The sequence below is a fragment of the Tauraco erythrolophus genome, chromosome 19 (genome assembly GCF_009769465.1).
Source record: "Tauraco erythrolophus isolate bTauEry1 chromosome 19, bTauEry1.pri, whole genome shotgun sequence".
NCBI lineage: Eukaryota > Metazoa > Chordata > Aves > Musophagiformes > Musophagidae > Tauraco > Tauraco erythrolophus.
Window position 1 is genome coordinate 13,984,073 of NC_141483.1, and position 20,651 is coordinate 14,004,723.

Genomic DNA, 20,651 nt, shown 5'->3' on the forward strand with positions numbered 1-20,651 from the left:
ACAATTTATTTATCTAAGTCAGGTCCTCTGAGAGCAGTAGTGTATAGGTTGTGATAAACTGACACTGAGAAGATTTAACAATTTCTTCATTTAATAAGTGATTTTCACTACATGGTATTGTACACTGTTATCTGTTCAAAAAAGATTAACAGTTTTTAAAAAACAAGATTCTGTGAGAGATTTATATAAACCAGTGATCAAGATCAATGCCTCGGGTTGGCTTATCAGGCTGTTCTCTAGGTCTTTGTAGAACAAAGTCCTTAGGCTAAAACACACACAACTATCCAGGCAGATCTAGAACCATTTTCTGTAACTTCCAGCTTTGTGACACTGGCTGCCACAGGACTGGTGCCACTGTAAAAACGTCCACTCGCTCGAACACACGGAAACTGTACAAAAATGTGTTCACTGTTGCCACCAGCAGAACAAACAGCGCAGCATTTCTAGTTGCTATTTCAAGCCAGGACTTCCTTTTAGCTCCAGAGGAAGGCGTGAATGCAAAGCCCTGCCAAGTCAGCGTGGTGGGTCGTGGACCAATGATTTTCCAAGCGAACTTTGGCTTCGGGAAGGAGACGCAAACATTTAAAATAATGGCTTTAATTGTCATTCGAAGTGTACGGAGAGGGACGTGTGTCTGAATTAAATATACATCATGCCAGTGATGCTGGCGAGGTTGAAGGTTATTTCTAAGGTTGACAGCAATAAAACTAACGTGGACATGACAAAGACATTAAAAGAAAAGCAATCCCTTTAAAAACAAATTTTAACGTAAAAAAAGTTCACAGTGGTTTGTATAAACAGTATGTAATATCTGACAGTAACAAATTTCTACTCTCACAGCACACTAGTGCCCTCTTTAGATCCTAAAGAAGAAAACAAGCATTTACACTACTCATTGTACAGATTCAGAGTCAGTTGTACAATTACCCATAATGAGGGGATAAGATGCTGTGGAGTGTACAGCTGTAACACCAACAAAAGGAAAGTTTAAAACTCTTTTCCTGGGAGGGAGGAAAGTCTTTCATTTGCTGTTACAACCAGCAAATGCCATTCATCAAATCAAAAGGAAAAGCACAAACACATTCTCTATTTTGGGCAAGCTGAACAGTACACATTACAGTTTTAAAAATGGAGGTTATATACTATAGTACAAGTCCCAACAAGGCAGCGCCAAAGCGACTATTTCTTTGCTTGTTTTGTGATCATACCCCTGGGAGGCGTTACAGGTCTGCTGGAATTGGGCTTCTTTTTCTCTGCAGGTTTCAAAATCTGAAAAGATAGTTCAGTTATTTAGCGAAAAGTTTTAGCTTTCTTACAATCAATTCATCCACTAGTAAAGGTATTATACAGGTCACCTGGACTGGGCATAATGTGCCAAGAAATAAACGTGTTTAATACTCGGAGCTACGACAAGGCTCAGAGCAGCAGATGGGACCGCCCAGGCCAACGGCTGACAGCTTTGCTTGGATGATTTAATTCCAGGGTAAAACAGCTGATCTACTCACAGCAGCAAGGGCCCATCACGTTTTTGAAGACATGAGTGCAAACACAGCCCTGTCTACACATCATGTCTACATGTAAAGATCTCTTTGAAACAAGCATTATGGTTTTGTACCAACTCAAGACAGAGCAAATTTGAAGTGTGGCTACACTAATGAGGAAGCAAAATCTTCAGATATCATACCTGAAAAGAGCACATCAGAGTTTCATCCACACTCATCATGGCACCCGCGTTATCAAATTCTCCACAGTAATTTGGGGCGGAAAAGAGAGTTACCAATTGCCTTTTTGCAAAAAACTCATATCCATCTTCAACCACCTTTAGAGAAAAAAGCAGAAATATTAGACTGGACAACTTCTTCCTGCCAAGGTGCAAAGCAGCTTTAACTGAGCTACGTCAAAGGAGCATGAGCTCGAACTTTTACACCAAAACAGGAAGACCACTCCAGGATCCAGTTCAGCAGAGTCCACTAGCAAAGGGAAAACCAGGATCCTGCTAGGTTGAAGACAATCTCGTTCAGCAATCAGAGCCAGAGTCTACACCCATCAAGAAAAAAATGTTCATTCCAAGGGTTGTTAACCATTGGGACAAGTTGTTTAGAGATACCTGCAAGAATTGAGATCCAGCTATTTAAAATTTGGCTGGACAAGATCCTCAGCAACTCCAGCTTATGCCGGTTTGTCCTGTGTTGAGTGCATGTCTGTAGGGCTGCACCCGATGACCACCTCAGGTCCTTCTGAACCAAAATTATTCTATGGTGTAATGTACAAAATTCCAATACCTGATGAGCTCTACATATGAGATCCAAATCATGTTTATGGAGAAACTTAGCAACCACTTCGGCACCAAACGTGAAGGACACTCCTCTGTCATTTTCACCCCATCCTAAGACATCCTTGTCAGGGTCAGACCACAAGAGATCGCAAAGTAGACCTTGATCTGGTACATCAGTGGGGCGCATAATTCGCCTTATCTGTTCCATCGACTGAAGGTCTGGTGACAAACCTGTTCAGAGTTAAGACACAGACAGTTCAGCTCTGCTCAATGAGACCAAGGTTTTAATTCAAGACAAAAATAATACGTATTCAAACTGATTCACCATTGCAATTTTACATAGTTCAATGGCAATGTTAACTGACATTTTTTGAATCCAGCATTTGTTTTAAAGCTTTTGTGACAGAAGAAAAGTCACTTTCTGTAAGATTTACTGGAAGACAGATAAGCAAAGCCATTTCCACATTTTACAGGATTACAATAATCTCACTGTAATATTTTGCAAGTGTCTGGTAAAAGAGCTGTGAAGCAAAAGAGGCATTGACACTAGGCATCACAGGGTATGTTTATTTTAACAATCAGGCCCGGTAAGCTGAAATACAATATTAAACAGACCTCATGCCACTGTTCACTGACACGTCTCCCTGGGCAACTGTCACTACTTGCAAGTGATAAAACACTAAGGTGCAATATGTATTTTATTACTTTGAAAAGCTGCATGAAGCAGGTATCACGCAGCAGAACAGAGCCAATTTCTACAAATGAAAACTCCCAACTTGTCAGGCTGGACGGGGCTTTGAGCAACCTGATCCAGTGAAAGATGTCCCTGCCCATGGCAAGGGGGTTGGATTAGATGATCTTTAAAGGTCCTTCCCAACCCAAACCAAACCATTGCATGATTCTATGAAAACATGTTTTCAAAATGTATATAAAACTCCTAGTCACGTAAGTCAAAAAAACCCTACAAGGATTCCTTACTCAAAAGGAGAGGTTATTAAATACATATTTTTGTATAAAAGCAGATCGATGTGTCTGAAGCTACAAAACCACCAGCCCAATGATTCACAAAACACTAATCAAGCTCAACCCTACCTCACACATGAACCAAGGCAGAGAAAAAACCCTGAAGTTTTGAAGCTTCAGCAATGCAAACATGAAACCGCCAGGATTTATACCACAGCATTACAGTTTCTCAAATATCAACTACGAAACTGTCACTGACCTCCATGACAGCAGAATATTTTCTCATCCACAATAGCTGCAATCGGTAAACAGTTAAAACAGTCTGTGAAGGTTTTCCACAGCTTGATGTTGTATCTTCTCTTACCTAGAAGACATTGTGGAGGAAAAACAGTCAATATTTTTCCAACACAACTACAACCAACTAACAGGGCTGCCCTAAGTTTACTAAGGCCTGCAGAAAGTTAAGGTTAAAGCCTACACACCATTTACTTTCTCTGATATCCATGGACATACTTTATTGCCTGTAAAAAAGTGGCAAAGGTCTCTTCTCCAGTACAGCAGAGCACTCTGAAGTGGCTCTGAGGATAACACAAATCTATCCAATAGAACCAGACTCTCCAACTCCCAACTTTGCTTTTGGAAATTATCTCTTGGAGAATTTGATACCTTTCAGAAAATCTTGCCATTTGCTGTTTTCTTCAGGGAAGACAGCAATTCTTAGAAAGCAGATTTTCTTTCAACTTCTGTTAGTGCTTTACCACATAAACTCTCTGTAGGCAAAGAAAGACAACTGAAAATGAAACTGCTGCAGTTTTACTTTCAGAGGGACTCTCCCAACAGACAGGAACCCTGAACATATTTGCAATGTATGACTAAGCCTCTGATTAATCTCTTAGGAGTCAACTCTGAAATACCGCAGATCTTTGTTCCCTTGTTGAAGGGGAACAAGACATGGAGAGTACATCTTGTAAGCTACAAGCCAAGTATGTCCCACAACAGAAATTGTGAGAATGCTTCAGTGCACTAATTATTAAATTATTAAATTATTATTATTATAAATTAAATTATTATATTAAATTATTATATTAAATTTAAAATTAAAATTAAATTTAAATTTAAAATTAAATTATTATATTAAATTATTAAAATTTAATAATTTTAACAGTTTTATCTGGATTTATTAAGTCACATCCTTTGAAACACGAACATACACTTCTGAGCAAAAATTACTTGCTATGTTATGGTGAGGTCTACGTATAGTCTCTGTCACAACAGACCTTAATGCAGTGACAGAGCTGGAACATTAACTGCACGGCAACACTGCGTTCGTTCAGAAACAGTGCTCCTGATGTCAAACAAATACAGGCACGTTTCTGCATGAAAAGGCTGTCTCACTGGTTCAAGTAACCTGTGCAGATGAAGCCACCTACTGAAAGAGCAAGTACCTGGTGCTCAACCCGAGCACTCATCGCATTGAAATCTTCACACACTCTCCCATTTGTGAAGGGAAATACAGGTTTTGGCCAAAGCAACAGCACATAATACAGCAGGACGGCATCCAGAAAGGGCAAAGTCTTTTTTTTTTTTTAACATTACAAAGTCAAAGGTGTTAATATGAAGTAGATTGCAGCACTGCAACATAACCACAGGAAAGACAAGCCCATTCTCCACAGTTATAACACCAGTATACATCATCATCCCTCAAATGAAAGGAAACAGAGGTGAACTTTTGTTAACATTTGATGACCCCCTCATCTTAAGAACTTTAACAATATGTACCAGTGAGAAGTGCTAGTTAACACAGTCACCAATAAGCAAAACTACCCACTTGTATCCTGCTTTGTACTGTGAGGATCAGGGAAAGGACACATTTCCCTTCCTAAATAGGCCGAGGACCCCACTGAAGTGCGCAAAGGGAACTTCAAGTTAGGAAAAAAATCATCTAACACTGCAACAGTACCACCTCCTACCCTGCTTTCCCAAGCCAGAGGCACACATCTGTGTTACTTACATTCATCGTAAAACCCATAAATTCTATTGATGCTGGCACATTCATGGTTCCCTCTGAGGAGGAAAAAAATTCTCTGGGTATTTAATTTTGTAGGCCAATAGAAGACAAATTGTTTCTAAAGATTGTTTTCCTCTGTCAACATAATCACCAAGGAACAGGTAGTTGCTTTCTGGTGGAAAACCTCCATACTCAAAAAGTCGAAGCAAGTCATAGTACTGTCCATGGATGTCACCTGTAAAGAGTATTTAGAAACAACATGTAAGTGACCCTTTGCTACCTTCTTCTCTAGAGAAAGAACAAATGAATGATGCTTCAGAAAGTAAAAAGCTTGAAGTTAGATACTGCCTACAACATACTTAAAAATTACTGCTTATCTTAACGTATCTAAAATTATCACATTCTGAAGTTTGACATCTATGTAATGCAATGGTTAACTGCACTAAGATGAAGTACATGGCTACTTAAAAACATTCACACATGTGTAAAAAAGGTCAAGACTACAAGAAACCAGCTGCATGTTCAACTGGAAATCTGTCATCCAGTTAAATCCTTTTCTTGACTAGTGCCTGTGAGATCAGGAACCTTTACTTCATTCTTGGTATTTCCACACGGCATTAGTAATATTGATGGAAAACTGACCGCTTGGGGAATTCACTTTCCTGGTATTTTCTTGAAACACTCAGTACTTTCAAGTTCTAGCAGAAAATTGTATCGAAAATGAAACTGGTATTTCTGCCTTTGATTTAAATCATGGTCTTGTTTCTAACAACACTGAATCATGGTTTTAGGCTACCAATGTCATAAATATTGAAAAAACTACTTCGATTTGAAGTAAATCCTCAGTGTTAAGAATAACATAAAATACTGTTTGCTGGAAGCTTTTTAAAGTGTATTAATTGAGGCTTTTATTTTGACATTCTTCATTCTTTTAGCATAACTAGACACGTACACGTGTGCAAAAGAAGCACCACTGTGTACAAGTTCGCTGAAACCAAACCAGAAAGTAACTCCAAGAAACAGTACAGAAATTTAAGTTTCCAGCAGGATTTTAAAATATTGTCAAACCACCATTTGACTCTGAAGAGCAGCTACAATAAACAACTGTAGTTGTCCTTTGTTTCCCCTTGTTCAGTCATAACTGCATCAAACATTATTTCGCTGACACAAAAACTCCTTTCCAAAACTTCAGGTGAATCCCTTCCCCAAGAGACTTGGTGAAACTGGATGAGTTACTTATTGGTTTTGGATTTTTTTTGCTCCAATTCCTATGTTTGTTACCTCCTCCCCACTAAGCATCCAGCAGGGTTTTATCTTCCCCTCACACTTTGCACAGTACTCACCACATATTTTCAGTGGAGCTTCAAGTTCTAGTAGAATAGGCTGACTGAGAAAGATTTCTCTGGATTTCAAGCACAGTCCTCTAATTTCGTTCTCTTGAAGTTGGACATTTTTACCTGGTTTTGATCCTCGCACTGTCAGAAGGAGTCAGAAGTCAGTTATCAAAATCAACAATACCCCTAGTGTTATTTTAAGAGCCTGACTAAATGCCACTGCGATACCGAAGCAGAAGAGAACGTGGTAATATCAGCCTGCTGAGGTGAAACTGCAGCGCCGCGTCACCAGAGAAAGGGTAGTGTGTTCTGCTTCAGTTGTGTTACCTTCATTTAACAGAATTCATGGCTCAACAATTCCCCCCTTAAATGTCACATTTTAAATGGCGTCAGTTTGGTTCTATTTAATTATAAAAATCATCTGGATAATGTGACACTATATATATATATATATTTTTATTTTTTTTTTCTCCCACCCAGTGAAGTAGTTTCTCTAGAAAGCTGTCCGAACTTGAGGAAAGGAAGTCTCCCATTTAATCACCACATCATAGCTTGGTTGTGCAAGCTTCCCTGAACTGCCACATCACCTCGCCCCAGACAGTACCTGAACAAGCAGGACTCCAATACCAGCAAATACTGGACTGCCCCATCCTACACCACAGTTAGCAAACATGGAAGAAAAATTAGCCTATGATTGGAAGGTCAGAACTATACGCAAGGAAACATTTTTGGATGACAATGACAAAACAGCTGTCCTTATCACTGCCTTTGTGCACAGAAAAAGACAAGCTACTAGATCGGTCTCCCAGCCTCAGATCACTCCCCCACCCTCCCCAATCTTTCATCCCCCCTTTGATCCCCCTCTCTGCAACAATTCACAATAGTTGGTTCCCTTTCATATCCACCAAAGCTTTCTTTCCCAGTCTGGACAGTAAGGACACCAGCTTGGCCTGAAACAAGTTTCTACAGTCACCAGCACAGCTTTCCCACCATTTATGTAATCACACCCCTCCATTTCTGTTGCCCAGAAAAACAAAGGACATTTCTATGGCAGCAGTGCTGTAACTATGGCTAAATCGCATGCAACGGCGTTTATCACGGTTAGGTTATGACTAAATAAAAACCTGTGATATGTGGTTACTGGTGAAGCTTATTACATTTTATTTGGCGTCAAAAAACAGTGACAACACAGAGCACTGATAAGGGTGAAGCAAAAACCCACCCAAACACACACATAGCAAATTCCAGTAAGATTATGGAATAAAATCAGTAACCTTCTACAACATAACCCATGGGTTTAGCTCAGCACTTCAGCCTCAGATGCCTGGAAACACTCTGACACCACCTCCAGAACCAAAGGCGCTACACTGGTAACGTCGCCAAGCGAGCTGACTTACCGTGTACAACTCTCAGGGCACTGGGATTGAAGAATCCATGTTCTTAGCCAAAAAGCCTTGGTCTTTAATTGCAAAAAAAGCAAGCAACAAGCCTCAAACCCTTCCAAATACATGAACCTATGCGATGTTATCTTCCTGAATTCCTAAATTTCAGTCTAATTCCTTCGGTGCTGTTTAACCTCAGAGTGAGAAATGTGGAAGCTACAGATGACTCAAATCTCCATGCTGTCACTGTGGCCTTGCACTATACGAAATCAAGAAGCGAAAGCTGCAGTAGGAAAGGCTGGTGGGTGCAGGGGGAATGCTTTAGGAAGAGTAACAACAGAACCGTTTTGTGTTCCCAAGGGATTACAATTTGTCACTGGCACAGAAGTTTCCTACTTCTGTGCAAGTCTGATCTGTGAAACAGAAAACATTGTTCAGTCAGTGTGCACCTTATCTAGGCCAAGAATAAAATGATTGTGTAATATTCATCTGTAAAATCAAGTGTCCTTGGACACAACCTCTACCAGCACTTAGCGTTACTACCAAAACAATTCTACCCTGTGTACTGACTCCCAGAGACCCTGGCCAAGGTGGCACAGGCTGCCCTACAGAACCATTGACAATATCCTAAAACACACCACCTTTTCTCAAACAAGCTTCAAAATTAAACTTTAGTTCAAATTACAACATGTACCGACAGTGACATGAAGTTAATTGTGGGTCAAAAGTCAGGGCTTCAATAATGTTATCTTTCAAGCAGCACGCACTCCTCTATTATTTACTGCCTATGGATTATCACTCAACACTGACATTACATGGCAACACTGAATTATCACTAAACTTCATGTCTTCCACTAAAATATTCAGAGTAATGAAGCATGCAAATGCAAGTTAAATCTTTGTCACAGCAGTTTATCACGCATGAGGCTTTTCATCCACACAGTAATTTTTTCATCCATACAGTAATTTTCCAAACACTCCTGAGCGATGAGCAAGTTACTCAAAATGCCAAATATCCAGAAGCAATAAACATAAATTTATAGAATGAAGTGATCAGCTGGCTGAATTATAAATGCTAAGTTTTCCCCTACTCTTAAATTTTACAGTTCACCTTTCTTTCTGAGACAATACAACACACTCTTATTTAGTTTTCTGAGAAGCCAAAGGTCTAACTTTCCAGATTTGGTCTTGTTAGAAATTGCTAAAAACTAAACCCCGTGTCTCACATCCATAAATTACAAAGTATAAAATGTTATACAGACTACGTAATGCACTGAGTCACTAAAGCTCATGAATAAAGCATATGCATTCATTTATGCTGAAGATTAAATGAAAATCTGAAAACTGACTGTTTCAGATACAAGTTTCCTACGTTTCTCCAACGTATTTTCACTGAACCAGCATAATCTTCATGCAGTTTTAGTCATCTGCTTCTAGAAAATCTTGGCAAGATAAAATGCTGCTTTGTTGCAGTTCACGAACTCACTAGCACAGATACCAGAAGGAGGACAGAAGAACAGGACAATTTGATTCAGTTCTGCAGCACACTGCTTGCCAGTGACATTCTGACCACCTTTGTCCAACATGGAATCAGCACTGAAGAAATGAGTGTTCAATTTCTTCTAACATTGACCTATATATCCTGAAAAGCTGGATAAAAATGTTTTTGGCTTCAAAAGAATCAAATATGCAGAAGCGCATGTTGGTTTGAGAAATCTATATTTTTAGTGCAAGGATTTTCTCATCTGCAATGAAAGAGCTGACAAGGAAACACAGAATGTTCAGTCTGAAAGACTACTTAGAAGGTTTCTCCGAGTCTTCAAGTTACTTAATCTCACTAAGAAAGGCAAAAATAATATACTATGAAAAATATGGTGTGTTTACAGTTTCTTTTCTCTGCTTTGGACCAAAACAAGGCAGCCTGCAGAGATCAGGCAGTACGACACTAATTGGCAGCTTGGTCATAAAGTTGAAAGAGCAGCTCAGTAGTACTGTACATGCACGTTTGCTCTTTGAATGCATAAAAAATAATCTCTCCAAAATGACAGTCTGGGACTGACAGCGGAACAAGCTAAAGATTAATCGGTTCAGGAAAAAAGTCAGCCCATTTCAAATAATATTTTATTTATGTCATGTCTCAACATACTGCTGCACTATTTCCAGACAGTAATATATTCCCATCCTCTTTTATGCAGAGATGCGCCTGTTCTTAAAAATCATTTTTGAGAGCTTGAATTTCAATGTCCAGTCTGGGCAATCTTCTAACAAGTAAAGTCTTCTCCATTGTATGAGAAGTTTTGGAAAAAACACGCTCTCGACTGGATGGAAAAGACTACAGAAGAGATCCCTCCCTGCAGCCCGGCTGATCTCTGCAGAGATACTGACTTGAACACAGGTTCCAGCTATTAAAATTAATGTTGCTTTCCAAGACAAGGAGAAAAACTGCTGGAAAGCAACAACAGATACCAACTCTAAAATGACAGAGGTGAGAACAGTCCGACAGCTGCCCAGCAGAGGAGGGAAAGGTAGAAAAAGGAACAGCAAGAACCTAACAGCACCCCTGTCATTTTGGCACAAGCAAACAGAGCTGCAGCTGCCAGGAGTTGAAACACCGTTCGACATCCAGGGTAATTTTGATATGTTTCTTCGTGAAGGATAAACAGCTCAGGAACTGTGGGATGTAGGACATACAACTGTCAGGTGACTACATGCATGTAGGGTACAAGAGACTTCTACACCACATCCCCCACCAGCATTTTCCCATGTCCAGTTCGTGCCACATAATCCTTTAATGAAGGCAACCGCTATCCTAAAACTGAGTACATTACCTTGTTCAAGGTTAATATTGAAAGGGATGGATATTTAGGGAAGTATTCAAAAATAGCAGAATATTCAAAAATATTAGAAATTTCAGTGATCCAACCATCTAATTATCCTTCAGTGTAACATTAAAAGAAGCAACTGCAATGCTGTCAATTCAAGTGTTGGACTCAAGTTCTCGCACAGAAAGTGTTTTCAAGAAAATGGTCTATCAGCAGGTCAGTTCATTTTTTGGCTTCTTAAACAAGGGTCTCAGTTTCACCATATTTTACATTAAGATGCCTGCAATCCTAGAGACATCTCCAAAAATACTGCAGGTTGGTTTTAATCTTGTTTTTAGCAGTTCCTGATGACAGTTTCACATTGAGTTTTCCATCACAGGCACAAAGGGAATAAATAACTTAAAAGTGGCTGATGTAAAAGAGGTTTTACTTCACCCCAGGCACTACCAACTTTGATCAGATCATTCCAAATTCAAAACTGAAACTGAAAAGCAACTCCTCAGTTCCCAAGCCTCTAAAAAGATCTAGTCTAGTTTCTCAGGATGACAAAAGCTCAGAGCAGCATTATCAAACAGCAGGCTCTGCGTGACTGCACAATTTTCATCTCGTAACGTACTTCCACACTGGAGAGAGCTACAGGTACTCACGCTGATCACAAATACTCAGAGATGACCAATTCCTCCACTTCACTGGGCAACACACACAGAATTTAACTGACTTATTTGAATCCACAGCAGTGATAGGAATCTAATCCTTGTCTTCTGAGTGTAGAGCTCCTACTTCCATCATTAGAAATTTCTGCAACACAGCAGGACACAATTAACATTAAGCTACACAAACTATGGAAAATTATATGGTTTGAGGGCAACGAGTGCTGCTCGTCTATAAGAAACTTTATCACAGTACGCCAACTCATCAACAAGTGAACTCTGACTACATTTCAGATCAACATCTGTGAGAATCAGACACTTATCTCAGTATATGAAACTAAACTGCAAGCAACCCTTCAGACCCCATCAATGCTGTATTTGGCAGAATGGTGGAAAGAAAAAACAGAGAACTCCATTTGTAAGAAAGAGTCTTTTCTGTTGCCAGCAAAAGTTTATCCATACTCTTTGGCTCAGCTATTTTTAATAACTGGATGATCCTCTTTCCCCATTTAAAGCAAATTAGAGAAAATATCTCCTCAACAGCTATACAACAGGCTTTACCGGGAATAGAAATCTGTGGGCGTATAAATAGGAAAGTTTGAAGATTTAGAGTCTTTTTGCCGATTTTAGTGCACTAGCCAGGATTTCAGCTTTCAGAATGGCTACTGCTGTTCTAGTCTCGCATGGCTTTATCCAAAGGAACCTCCATTCATTACCTAGTTTTCCCTTAATAGCACTTGCAGAGGCTGCAGTACAGAAAAGATTTTCAGAAACATACCTCAACTTGAGTTCCACGTATGTATGTCAAAATAGTTTTATTTTACCCTGATATTTATCGTTACCAGGGTAAGACTAGTACATTTCAATCTGGTTTTCTAGCTATGCTACTATGAGCTCCATTTTCAAACCAGATCCTACTTATCTGTGAAAAGCTGCCAACGCAGTAGATGAAAGAAAAGGATGAAGGGCTCAAGTTATAGGAACACCATCCGACATGACATGGAAAGGAAGCCACACTCACCCTCAAGGAATCTCGGGATTTGTCACTCATTCTTTGCCCAGAGCCGAGCAGAAATTCGGCCATTTCCTGGAACCCTTTCCATGACCATGCAGATGTCACTGAGTTTTCCATCTCACAGCAAGCTTTTCTGGCATCATCTCGTCTACCTGCAGTTATGACTTAGCAGACACGTACAGCTGCAAGCTCAGACCATGAAGTTACTGTCCATAAAACTCCTCCTAGAAGGAGAGTAATTTGCTCTCATGTTTGCCCCTCCTTATTCCTCAGTAAAGTGAGTTAGTTCCATAAATATTCGAGCTTTTATCCACTATCAAGGGCACTTCAGGAACATTTCAATACTCAGCGCAGGATCATGTCATTTACTATACTTTAGAAGTCTTGTTCTTTCAAAAATTTTTGTTACTACAGTTCTTAAAAGTAACAAAATCAGACAACCTGTACTCATGAAATTGCTCCTAGCAGAACACAACTCTCATTAGTAAAGAAAGCAACAAATATAAATTCAATTACAGCAAAAAAAGATCAGTATGTTCAATGTTTTCATTGAACAGCTTTCCAAGGCTGAGAACAATGTTACTGAAAAATGTTTTTTGTGACATTTCAATGCTAAAGGGCTCTGTACCATAAACATCTGGAGCAAGAAAGACTCTTCAAATATTTACCTTAGAATGAGAAGCTAAACAGATACTTCCAGGCTGTTTACAGAACAAACTACTAATTTCAGCTAACTAACCTAATGTGGGTGGGCAAATATCAACTATTTGGGAGAAAAGTAAGAATGCTGTCATTTGATCAGAGAAGTCAGGACAGAAAGTAAAACCCCCTCACAAATACATTATTAATACTCTATATTAAGAATAAAAGTGAGAGCAATTTGTTATTCATCCTTTAACCACTCCGCTTACCTCGACCCTCAGACTAGACTCACTACTGGCGTAGCTCTCGGTCTCTTCCAACAGCGCAACACTGAGGCATATTATAAAACACAAATACTTGCTTAACTGTATTTTCTTGTTGATTTGAAATATTTTGTCAAGTACCTCCTTAATACTCGGGTTTGTTACCTTTAAAAAGGAAGGATATTGCCCCCTGTTCATATCCTTTGCATTTTACTAACAAAATCACGTAAAGTCAACTGTTATAAAAACATCTAAGTATACAGTTTAAAGACAGCTGTAATGAAACAGCGAATTGCTCTAAAAATTAAAGCCTGCACAAGAATTTGGACAACTCGGTTTGTGAGCTGATTATTAGAACAGATTTTGCAGTGTTTTCATGCTTGAGAATGACATTAATCAGAGCACAACCTTGTCTGAAAAGGGTATCACTCATAACAGAGTTCTGGTACAGACAAACCAGACTTGTGTAACTAACATTACGCAGTTGTCCTACCAGAACCACACTGAAAAACAACTTCTCATTTGCTCCAAATCTAAATAGGATGAGAATCCTTACACACACACTCAAGATATTTCTTTCCCTCCATTCAACACCATGGAGACCTCCACTTTACAAGTTCAGTCCTGTCATCTACCTAGCTGGACTTAATCATTTCAGGGAAAGGACGAGACAGGAAAATTTCAAACAACCAAAGAGAATGGCGTTTGCACAGTAATTCACACAGTTTAGCGCTCTAGCAAAAAAACAGCGTTTGTGCTAAAACGCAGTATCATTTTGCCCTTTCTGGAAAAAATTACCAAAATTACAGACTGCCACGAAGGTCAATCGCTACTCTGCCGGGAAAAGAAGTCTATAATACATTTAATAAGCAACAAAAAAAGCACCAGCATACGTTACTAACATTGGTAATTGTTTTAAATATTGGAAGACAAGCATTGCCTCAAGGAATCCAAAATCCCAGCTGAAAAGTCAATAAAGGAAAAAAAATTAATTTCAGTTCTGGCAGCTGATGCAATCTCAGGTACATCTTTAGTTGCAGGAACCCTCTCTTAAAAGATCATATCAGTAAACCAAAAACCTGAAGTCAGAGGTTACGGACTCTCGTGGCCTCCAAACGTCTAATGCTGATACAAGCTGCATAAGAACGTCACATATTGACATGGTACATCTTACTACTGTTTGAAACTTTAAACAAGAGAAATCGCTCATCTCTCTTTCTAGGATTATCTTATTCCATGTTTTTGAAATTAAGAACTGACACTTGGAGAACATTGCACTAGTTACACTAGGGGAAATCAAGTAAGAACAGTAAATAACACCTGCAGAAGAACCGAGCATGTATTACTATGTCAAACATGACACACAGGACCTGGCATCTACAAATTGTACTACTAAAGTTTCAGGAAAATCCTGGTCTACATTTCTAAAGGGAAGCCTTTAGATAATTTAAACCAGGGCAGTTTAAATTGGTAACATGCAAAACACAAAACAGATCACAGGAAAAGCCCTATTTACTTTTCCTTACTCTAGTTCAATCATGCTGTAACGCATCTACAGGATTTTGAACTCCAAATAATTTCCAGAGTAGCACTAGTGCTCCTCTGACTGACTTTTGCTACCCAAGCCATTACACGAGCAACATGTTAAGAAGAAAAGCGTGTAATACAGCAGAAAGACATTTCTTCACCATTTGTCTCAGCATTGTCTCAGAGGACTTTGTGCCAAATGGCAAAAGTTAAATCCCTGCCCAAGCTCTTCAAGCCTAAGCCCACATGGGATGCCTGTCCTGACGTACATGCAGCGAGGCTGGATCAGGGGAGCTTTCTCTCAGAATAATTAGCATTTACCTTGATACCTTGGAAAAAAATTTGTCTTAGGCTCCTTCTCAGACTTTTGCCCTAGGAAACATCAGCCGACAATTCTAGTCTGGTGCTGACCCTGCAACCAAAGGGATGATGCTGAAGACACTCAGGGCAACTTCCAGGTTTTCCCTTCATTTATAAACTCCCAGGCAAGTTTTCCCAACCCAAAGCACTAACACCATAATAAGCCCTTCCACATACTGTCTGCAACACCAAACCCCATCCTCTTGCCACGCCGAAAAAAGCCACCGGCTCTTAGGAATGAAGAGCCAAAGCCCTCTGGCAGCACTCGTGCCAGCAGCTACCCACGCAAGCCAGCAGACCCCAACCCCGTGCCGTCCCCTCTCCACTGCCCGACAGTCTCTGAACACGGGCAGAGCCATTTCCAGAGCCCCACGACTGCACAGCCGGGCACAGACCCCGTGTGCCCCTGTGGAAGGCGGGAGAAAAACTCCTGGGTTTAAAACGCTTCCCTACGGAAATACCGCTAAATTACGCATCTCCTTAGAGCGGCAGGGGAGGAGGAGGGCGGGCAGCCGGCGGGTCCCAACGCTGCCCCGAGAGCGCAGAGGGGATCGGACGGCAGAGCCGCTCGGAAGCACCGGCGCTGCGGGAACAGTGGGGGCTGAGGGGCAGAACCGCCCGCCACGGCGGCGGAGAGCCGCGGGCAGACAAAGCGCCTCGCCGCCCCTCCATTTCGGTCCCTGGCCCCGGCGGGCGGGCGGGACGCGGGGCATCGCCGCGCCAGTGGCTGAGGTGGGACCACGGAGGTGCCGCACGGGCGGGCTCCGGGCATGGGCACGGCCGCCACCCGCCCCCCCCGCCCCGCGCCTTCCCCGACCCTCACCCTCCAGCAGCCGTTGGATGATGCTGTCGATGTTGAGCTTGTCTATATCCGCCATCGCCTCTCAGCGGCCGGGCGGACCCCTCCCCGCGGCTCCCCTCCCTCCGCTCGCAGCTTGGCCGGCCCGACGTCTCGTTCTCTCTCGTTTTTCCCCTTCCTCTTCTCCTCCCCGCTCTCCTTCTTCCCTCTCTTCCCCCCCGCCCCCCCCCACCCTCGGCCGCCGGTCTGAGCAGGGTGCCCACACTGAACAAAATGGCCGCCGTCCCCTCGGCAGGCTCGCCCGGCGCACGGATACTCCAGCGCGACGCGGCTCACCCGGAACCCTTTATAGGCGGCGGGAAGAGCGGGGCGGCAGTGCGCACGGCGTCATGTCGCGCTTGCGTGATCCTTCCGCACACAGGAGGGGAAGTAGTGCGGCGGGGCTCGGGCCTGGGTGCTGCCGGGCCGGGCGCTCCCGTCCCCGCCTGCCCGCGAGAGGCTGCGCAGCCGGAGACCGCCCTGCCGCTCCTGAGCAGCCCCAGGCGCGCGGCTGTCCCCCTGCGAATCATTTTAAGTGAGGAACGTGCAGCGCTGTGAAATCCTTACGGATGGAGAAATTAGCCTGCTCTTGCAAGAGCATGTTGCTATTTTTTTTTTCACGCTTCTGCTTTTATTCTGTATGTAGCTACGGCTTGGCTACGAGCAGCTAAATGAGGTTCTGCTCGTAAGTCGGATTGCATTTGCAAGGGAGAGGCAGGCCTTTCCCACTGTTCCGTTTGCAGCCATGCTGTTTCATGGCTTTATTTAGTCCTCCTTTAATTTACAGGGATGGCTGTGTCGACCTCTGTCCTCCTGGCCCTTCCCTGCGTGAATCGCTCCCACTGCGCATCCCAGGTTCCTCCTGCCGACAGCTACGCAGTATTTATAGCAGCTGATTACCAGCGTGGGGCCGGAGCAGAGTTCGGCTTGGCGAGGGCGATGGAGCAGAGGACTTGCAGCCTCAGCACACCTTAGGTCTGGCGGGAGGAAGGAGATCAGAGGACGCAGAGTCCATCGAAACAGAACACTGGAACAGGCTGCCCAGAGAGGCTGTGGAGTCTCCTTCTCTGGAGATGTTCCAAACCCGCCTGGACGCGTCCTTGTGTGATCTGATCTAGGTGGTCCTGCTCCGGCAGGGGGATTGGAGTAGGTGATCCTTTGGGGTCCTTTCCAATCCCTGACATTCTGGGATTCTGTGAAACACGGGCGCTTGCCCGTTGCAGAACGCGGCTTCAACGCTCGGCTGCCCTGAGCGAGTGCTTATCGTAATGAGCACGCCCAAGCTGATATGCTAATCTTAGTCACGTTGGTGTAAGCCCGAAGTAACCCCATTGAAGACAATAGAGTTACTTCAGATTTACTTCAACGTGACAGCCCTTTGCAGATTTACATCTATTTTTGTACTGCACCTTCCCGGGGAACGGCCCCCTCCCTGGCTCCTTCGCACCGAATGCTTTTCTTTCTCTTTCAAATCCTTTCTAATTTTGCGGGGCAAGTTGTTCTCTAGGACTTAGCTGGATTATTTAAAAAGATAAATTGGTCCTGTGTTTCCAGAGAAACCTTCCTGGCCTTATTTTCCTTGCTGGAAATCTCTTCATCTTATCTCATCCTTCAGCTGTTACCTCCTCTCCGGGGATGAATCCTGTGAAAATCTGAACACCTCTGGTGGGGTGCTGAGCCCCTTTCACTCCTGCTAATGCTCTGGGAAGCGGGGTGAAGAGGAAGAGCTCAGCACCTTCCAGGGTGCGAGCCAGGAGATGTACTTGGGAATTCACTGGGAACACTGTACTTCTGGAAGGAAGGATCCAGCCCTTCAAAAGAGACCGGTCAGGGCAAAGAACGTACCTCCCTTGCTGAATCACATCAGGCAGGTCCCAAGCACTGTCAATGCTCGTTAGAAGAGGCGTAGCCAAAGGGAAGGGAAAGAAGTGAGGGATAAAGGCGAGTCTGTGGAGGCCCCGTCATCACTGCAATGACCGATGCACCTCGCTACAGCTCCGCGTCTCGACGGCAGCCGCCAGTGCTTGGTGTCCTGTTCGGAGGGGGCTGTGTTCTGGCACAGGGTCTTTTGTATTTACGTGAAAAATAAAGACCTGTGCTTAACAGCAGTAAACTCTGTGATGAGCCAGAGGTATTAAAATGCCGCCGCAAAATTATCTTTTTAATAAGCTGACTTTGCTCTGTTGGAAATAACAAGCGTCGCCCCACACCAGCTTCTCTGATTAGAAAAGGGACCCAGCCAAGGTGTTATAAATATCCTGAAACTATTTTGTTCTCCAGCGTTGCTCACAACAATGATTGGTTTCTAGAGGGGGAACAATCAGGGAAATCCCTTTGTCCTTAAACTCTGCACACAGACTTGAAGCATCCCATAATTTGGAAACTTATTGTTCATATATTCCTCCCCAACTTCTTTCTGTTTGTCTACAATTTGCGTTCTGGTTTGCTAAATATATGACGATTTATAGTTTATCTCGCTCGCAGCTCTGAGACCTTTGTGTCTTTTCTTCTGTCCTCCCCGTGAAATTCCACAAATAAATCACTGCTTTGGTAACATTCCTTGGAAGCCTCCGTGTAAAATATCTTTCCGTGCTGATTTGTCCTCACTCTCTCACGCGCATGCCACTTCTGTTTATCGTACGGTTGCTCATAATCTGGTTATGTTTAAAAAGATATATGTGATATATGTAATACCCACCTACATACAAGAGTGAAAGAAGGAGCATTTCACTGTTGTTCTGTACATACATACACAAAATATGTGCACACACATACATATACAGCATGTATAAGATGTATGTACACTATATATACACACATGTACGTGTATATATATGCAGATAATAATGAAACGCTCCTTATTTTATCCCTGCCTGTAGGTGGATCCTAAGAAATGTAAGTCACCCACACTTCCCCTTGCCTTAGATTACATATTTGCTAAATCCGTGAAATTCAATGTGTTTGTGTACAGTTCAAACAAAGACCTACACGGCCTGTTCAAACACTGCAAAAACAAGAACGGGTGACTTGCGGGTCAAATGTTATTTTTTCTAACAAGACACACAGCCCCGATTTAAATGTTTTCATAACTCCTACTGTTTGCATCCAGATTTCCTCGTGTTACAATCAAGATAAAACTTTTATGCACGCTCCTCGCCTCTGATGCCTAAGATATTTTGTTGACCTCCAAATTTCAGATGCTGCGGAGTTTTGGGGGTAGACAGTGCCAATTTGTCAAACAGAAGAAGAGCAGCTGGAACACGCCGCAAGGCTGATCTGAAGATGTAGGGGTCCGCGTCCTGTTCGGAAGGGAGCTGATGACGCACAGGCAGGTGTTTTCTTAGTGTCATATTTTATTGACAAAACATACAGTGCAATGATCTCCCTCCGGCAACAAAACCCGCAAACTGCAGGCAGGCGGCTGCGCCGAGCTGGACTTGGCGAGGAGCTCGCTGGTGCTCCGAGGCCTCTGGCTTCATCTTGGGGCTCACCAAGTACTCAAACCACATGCAGAAGCCGAATGAAATGCCATCCCCAGACAGCCAGAGGCAGGAGGGCTGCTGGAGCCTTCGTTACACCCTCTCTTCTCCCTGGTGTACCCTGCGTGCCAGAGCCAGGCCTTAATTTCCACTGAGCCAAACGTTTCACAATCTCAACAGCTGGCTTCCGTCTGAAATCTCCCACCGACAGAAGCTGTCAACAACGATGACAAGTCCGTCTCAAGTTTGTTAAAATCACGGTTTTGATAAAAAATGTTAAAAGATTCTACTTAAAAAATCTTGAGACAGGCTCTTTTGACATGGGAGAAATGGGATTTGTCATTCCTCCCCTCCTACTTTTTTTTTTTTTTTGTAAAAGTTGATGTACTTCATGGGTTTCTGATGAAAGGTATTTTCAAATGGAAAAATGTTCTGTTGGTGAGTTTTGGAAGGTTCATATTGGCAAAAATACTACCAAGAAAATCCTTCTCATATAAAAATACCTTAAGTCGCTTTTTTTTCTAATATAGCAGTGACCACAGTAGGATTTTTCCTGCTATAGCTATTTGGATTAAGAAAACACAGCACATTCCACCTTCTCAGTGAGTTTCTTTGATGAATCTGAGTTTTAAGGCTAGACCAGGCACAAGAGCCATTTGGAGAACGAGTCAATAAATGTGTCCTGCGCCCGTTGAGCATCCCTGGGCAAGTGTGGCAGAGGTTCTGCTCCGTCGCTTTGAAAAAGAGGAGAAATGGGACTAAAGGAGGCTTTGTCTTTTTCTTTTTGGAGAACAGCCGTAGTGGATCACTTGATGCTGCTTTGGCAAGGAGCAGAGCCCCCGTCTTCCCTTCTTCAGTCAGGAATCTCTACGCTCTGCCAAAGCCCGAGTTTCATAACCGGCTAGAAAACTCTTGCGGGTTTCCACGGGGCTCAACTGAGCCGTTCACAGAGGGGAAACTGGGAAACATGTGCGACAGCCAGTGCTAGACATCCAGCAAAGGGCTTTTCAGCCCTTCTTCAGCTGGTTTATGGTGGGGCAAGCATAACTCACCTTTTCTTTTTGCTGTGTGAGGGGAGAGGCGTTGGGGAGCG

At 42.6% G+C, this 20,651-nt stretch overlaps 1 protein-coding gene across 1 annotated transcript; it reads right to left on the minus strand.

Annotated features, from left to right (window-relative positions):
- On the minus strand, nucleotides 1-16,176 carry PPP1CC (protein phosphatase 1 catalytic subunit gamma). Its single transcript, XM_086623672.1, is given in 8 exon segments — nucleotides 1-1,269; nucleotides 1,685-1,819; nucleotides 2,283-2,506; nucleotides 3,498-3,602; nucleotides 5,250-5,316; nucleotides 5,318-5,481; nucleotides 6,590-6,721; nucleotides 16,065-16,176. Coding segments are annotated over 8 exon segments (972 nt in total). The 5' UTR covers nucleotides 16,120-16,176; the 3' UTR covers nucleotides 1-1,179.
- Between the last annotated feature and the right edge of the window lie 4,475 nt (nucleotides 16,177-20,651).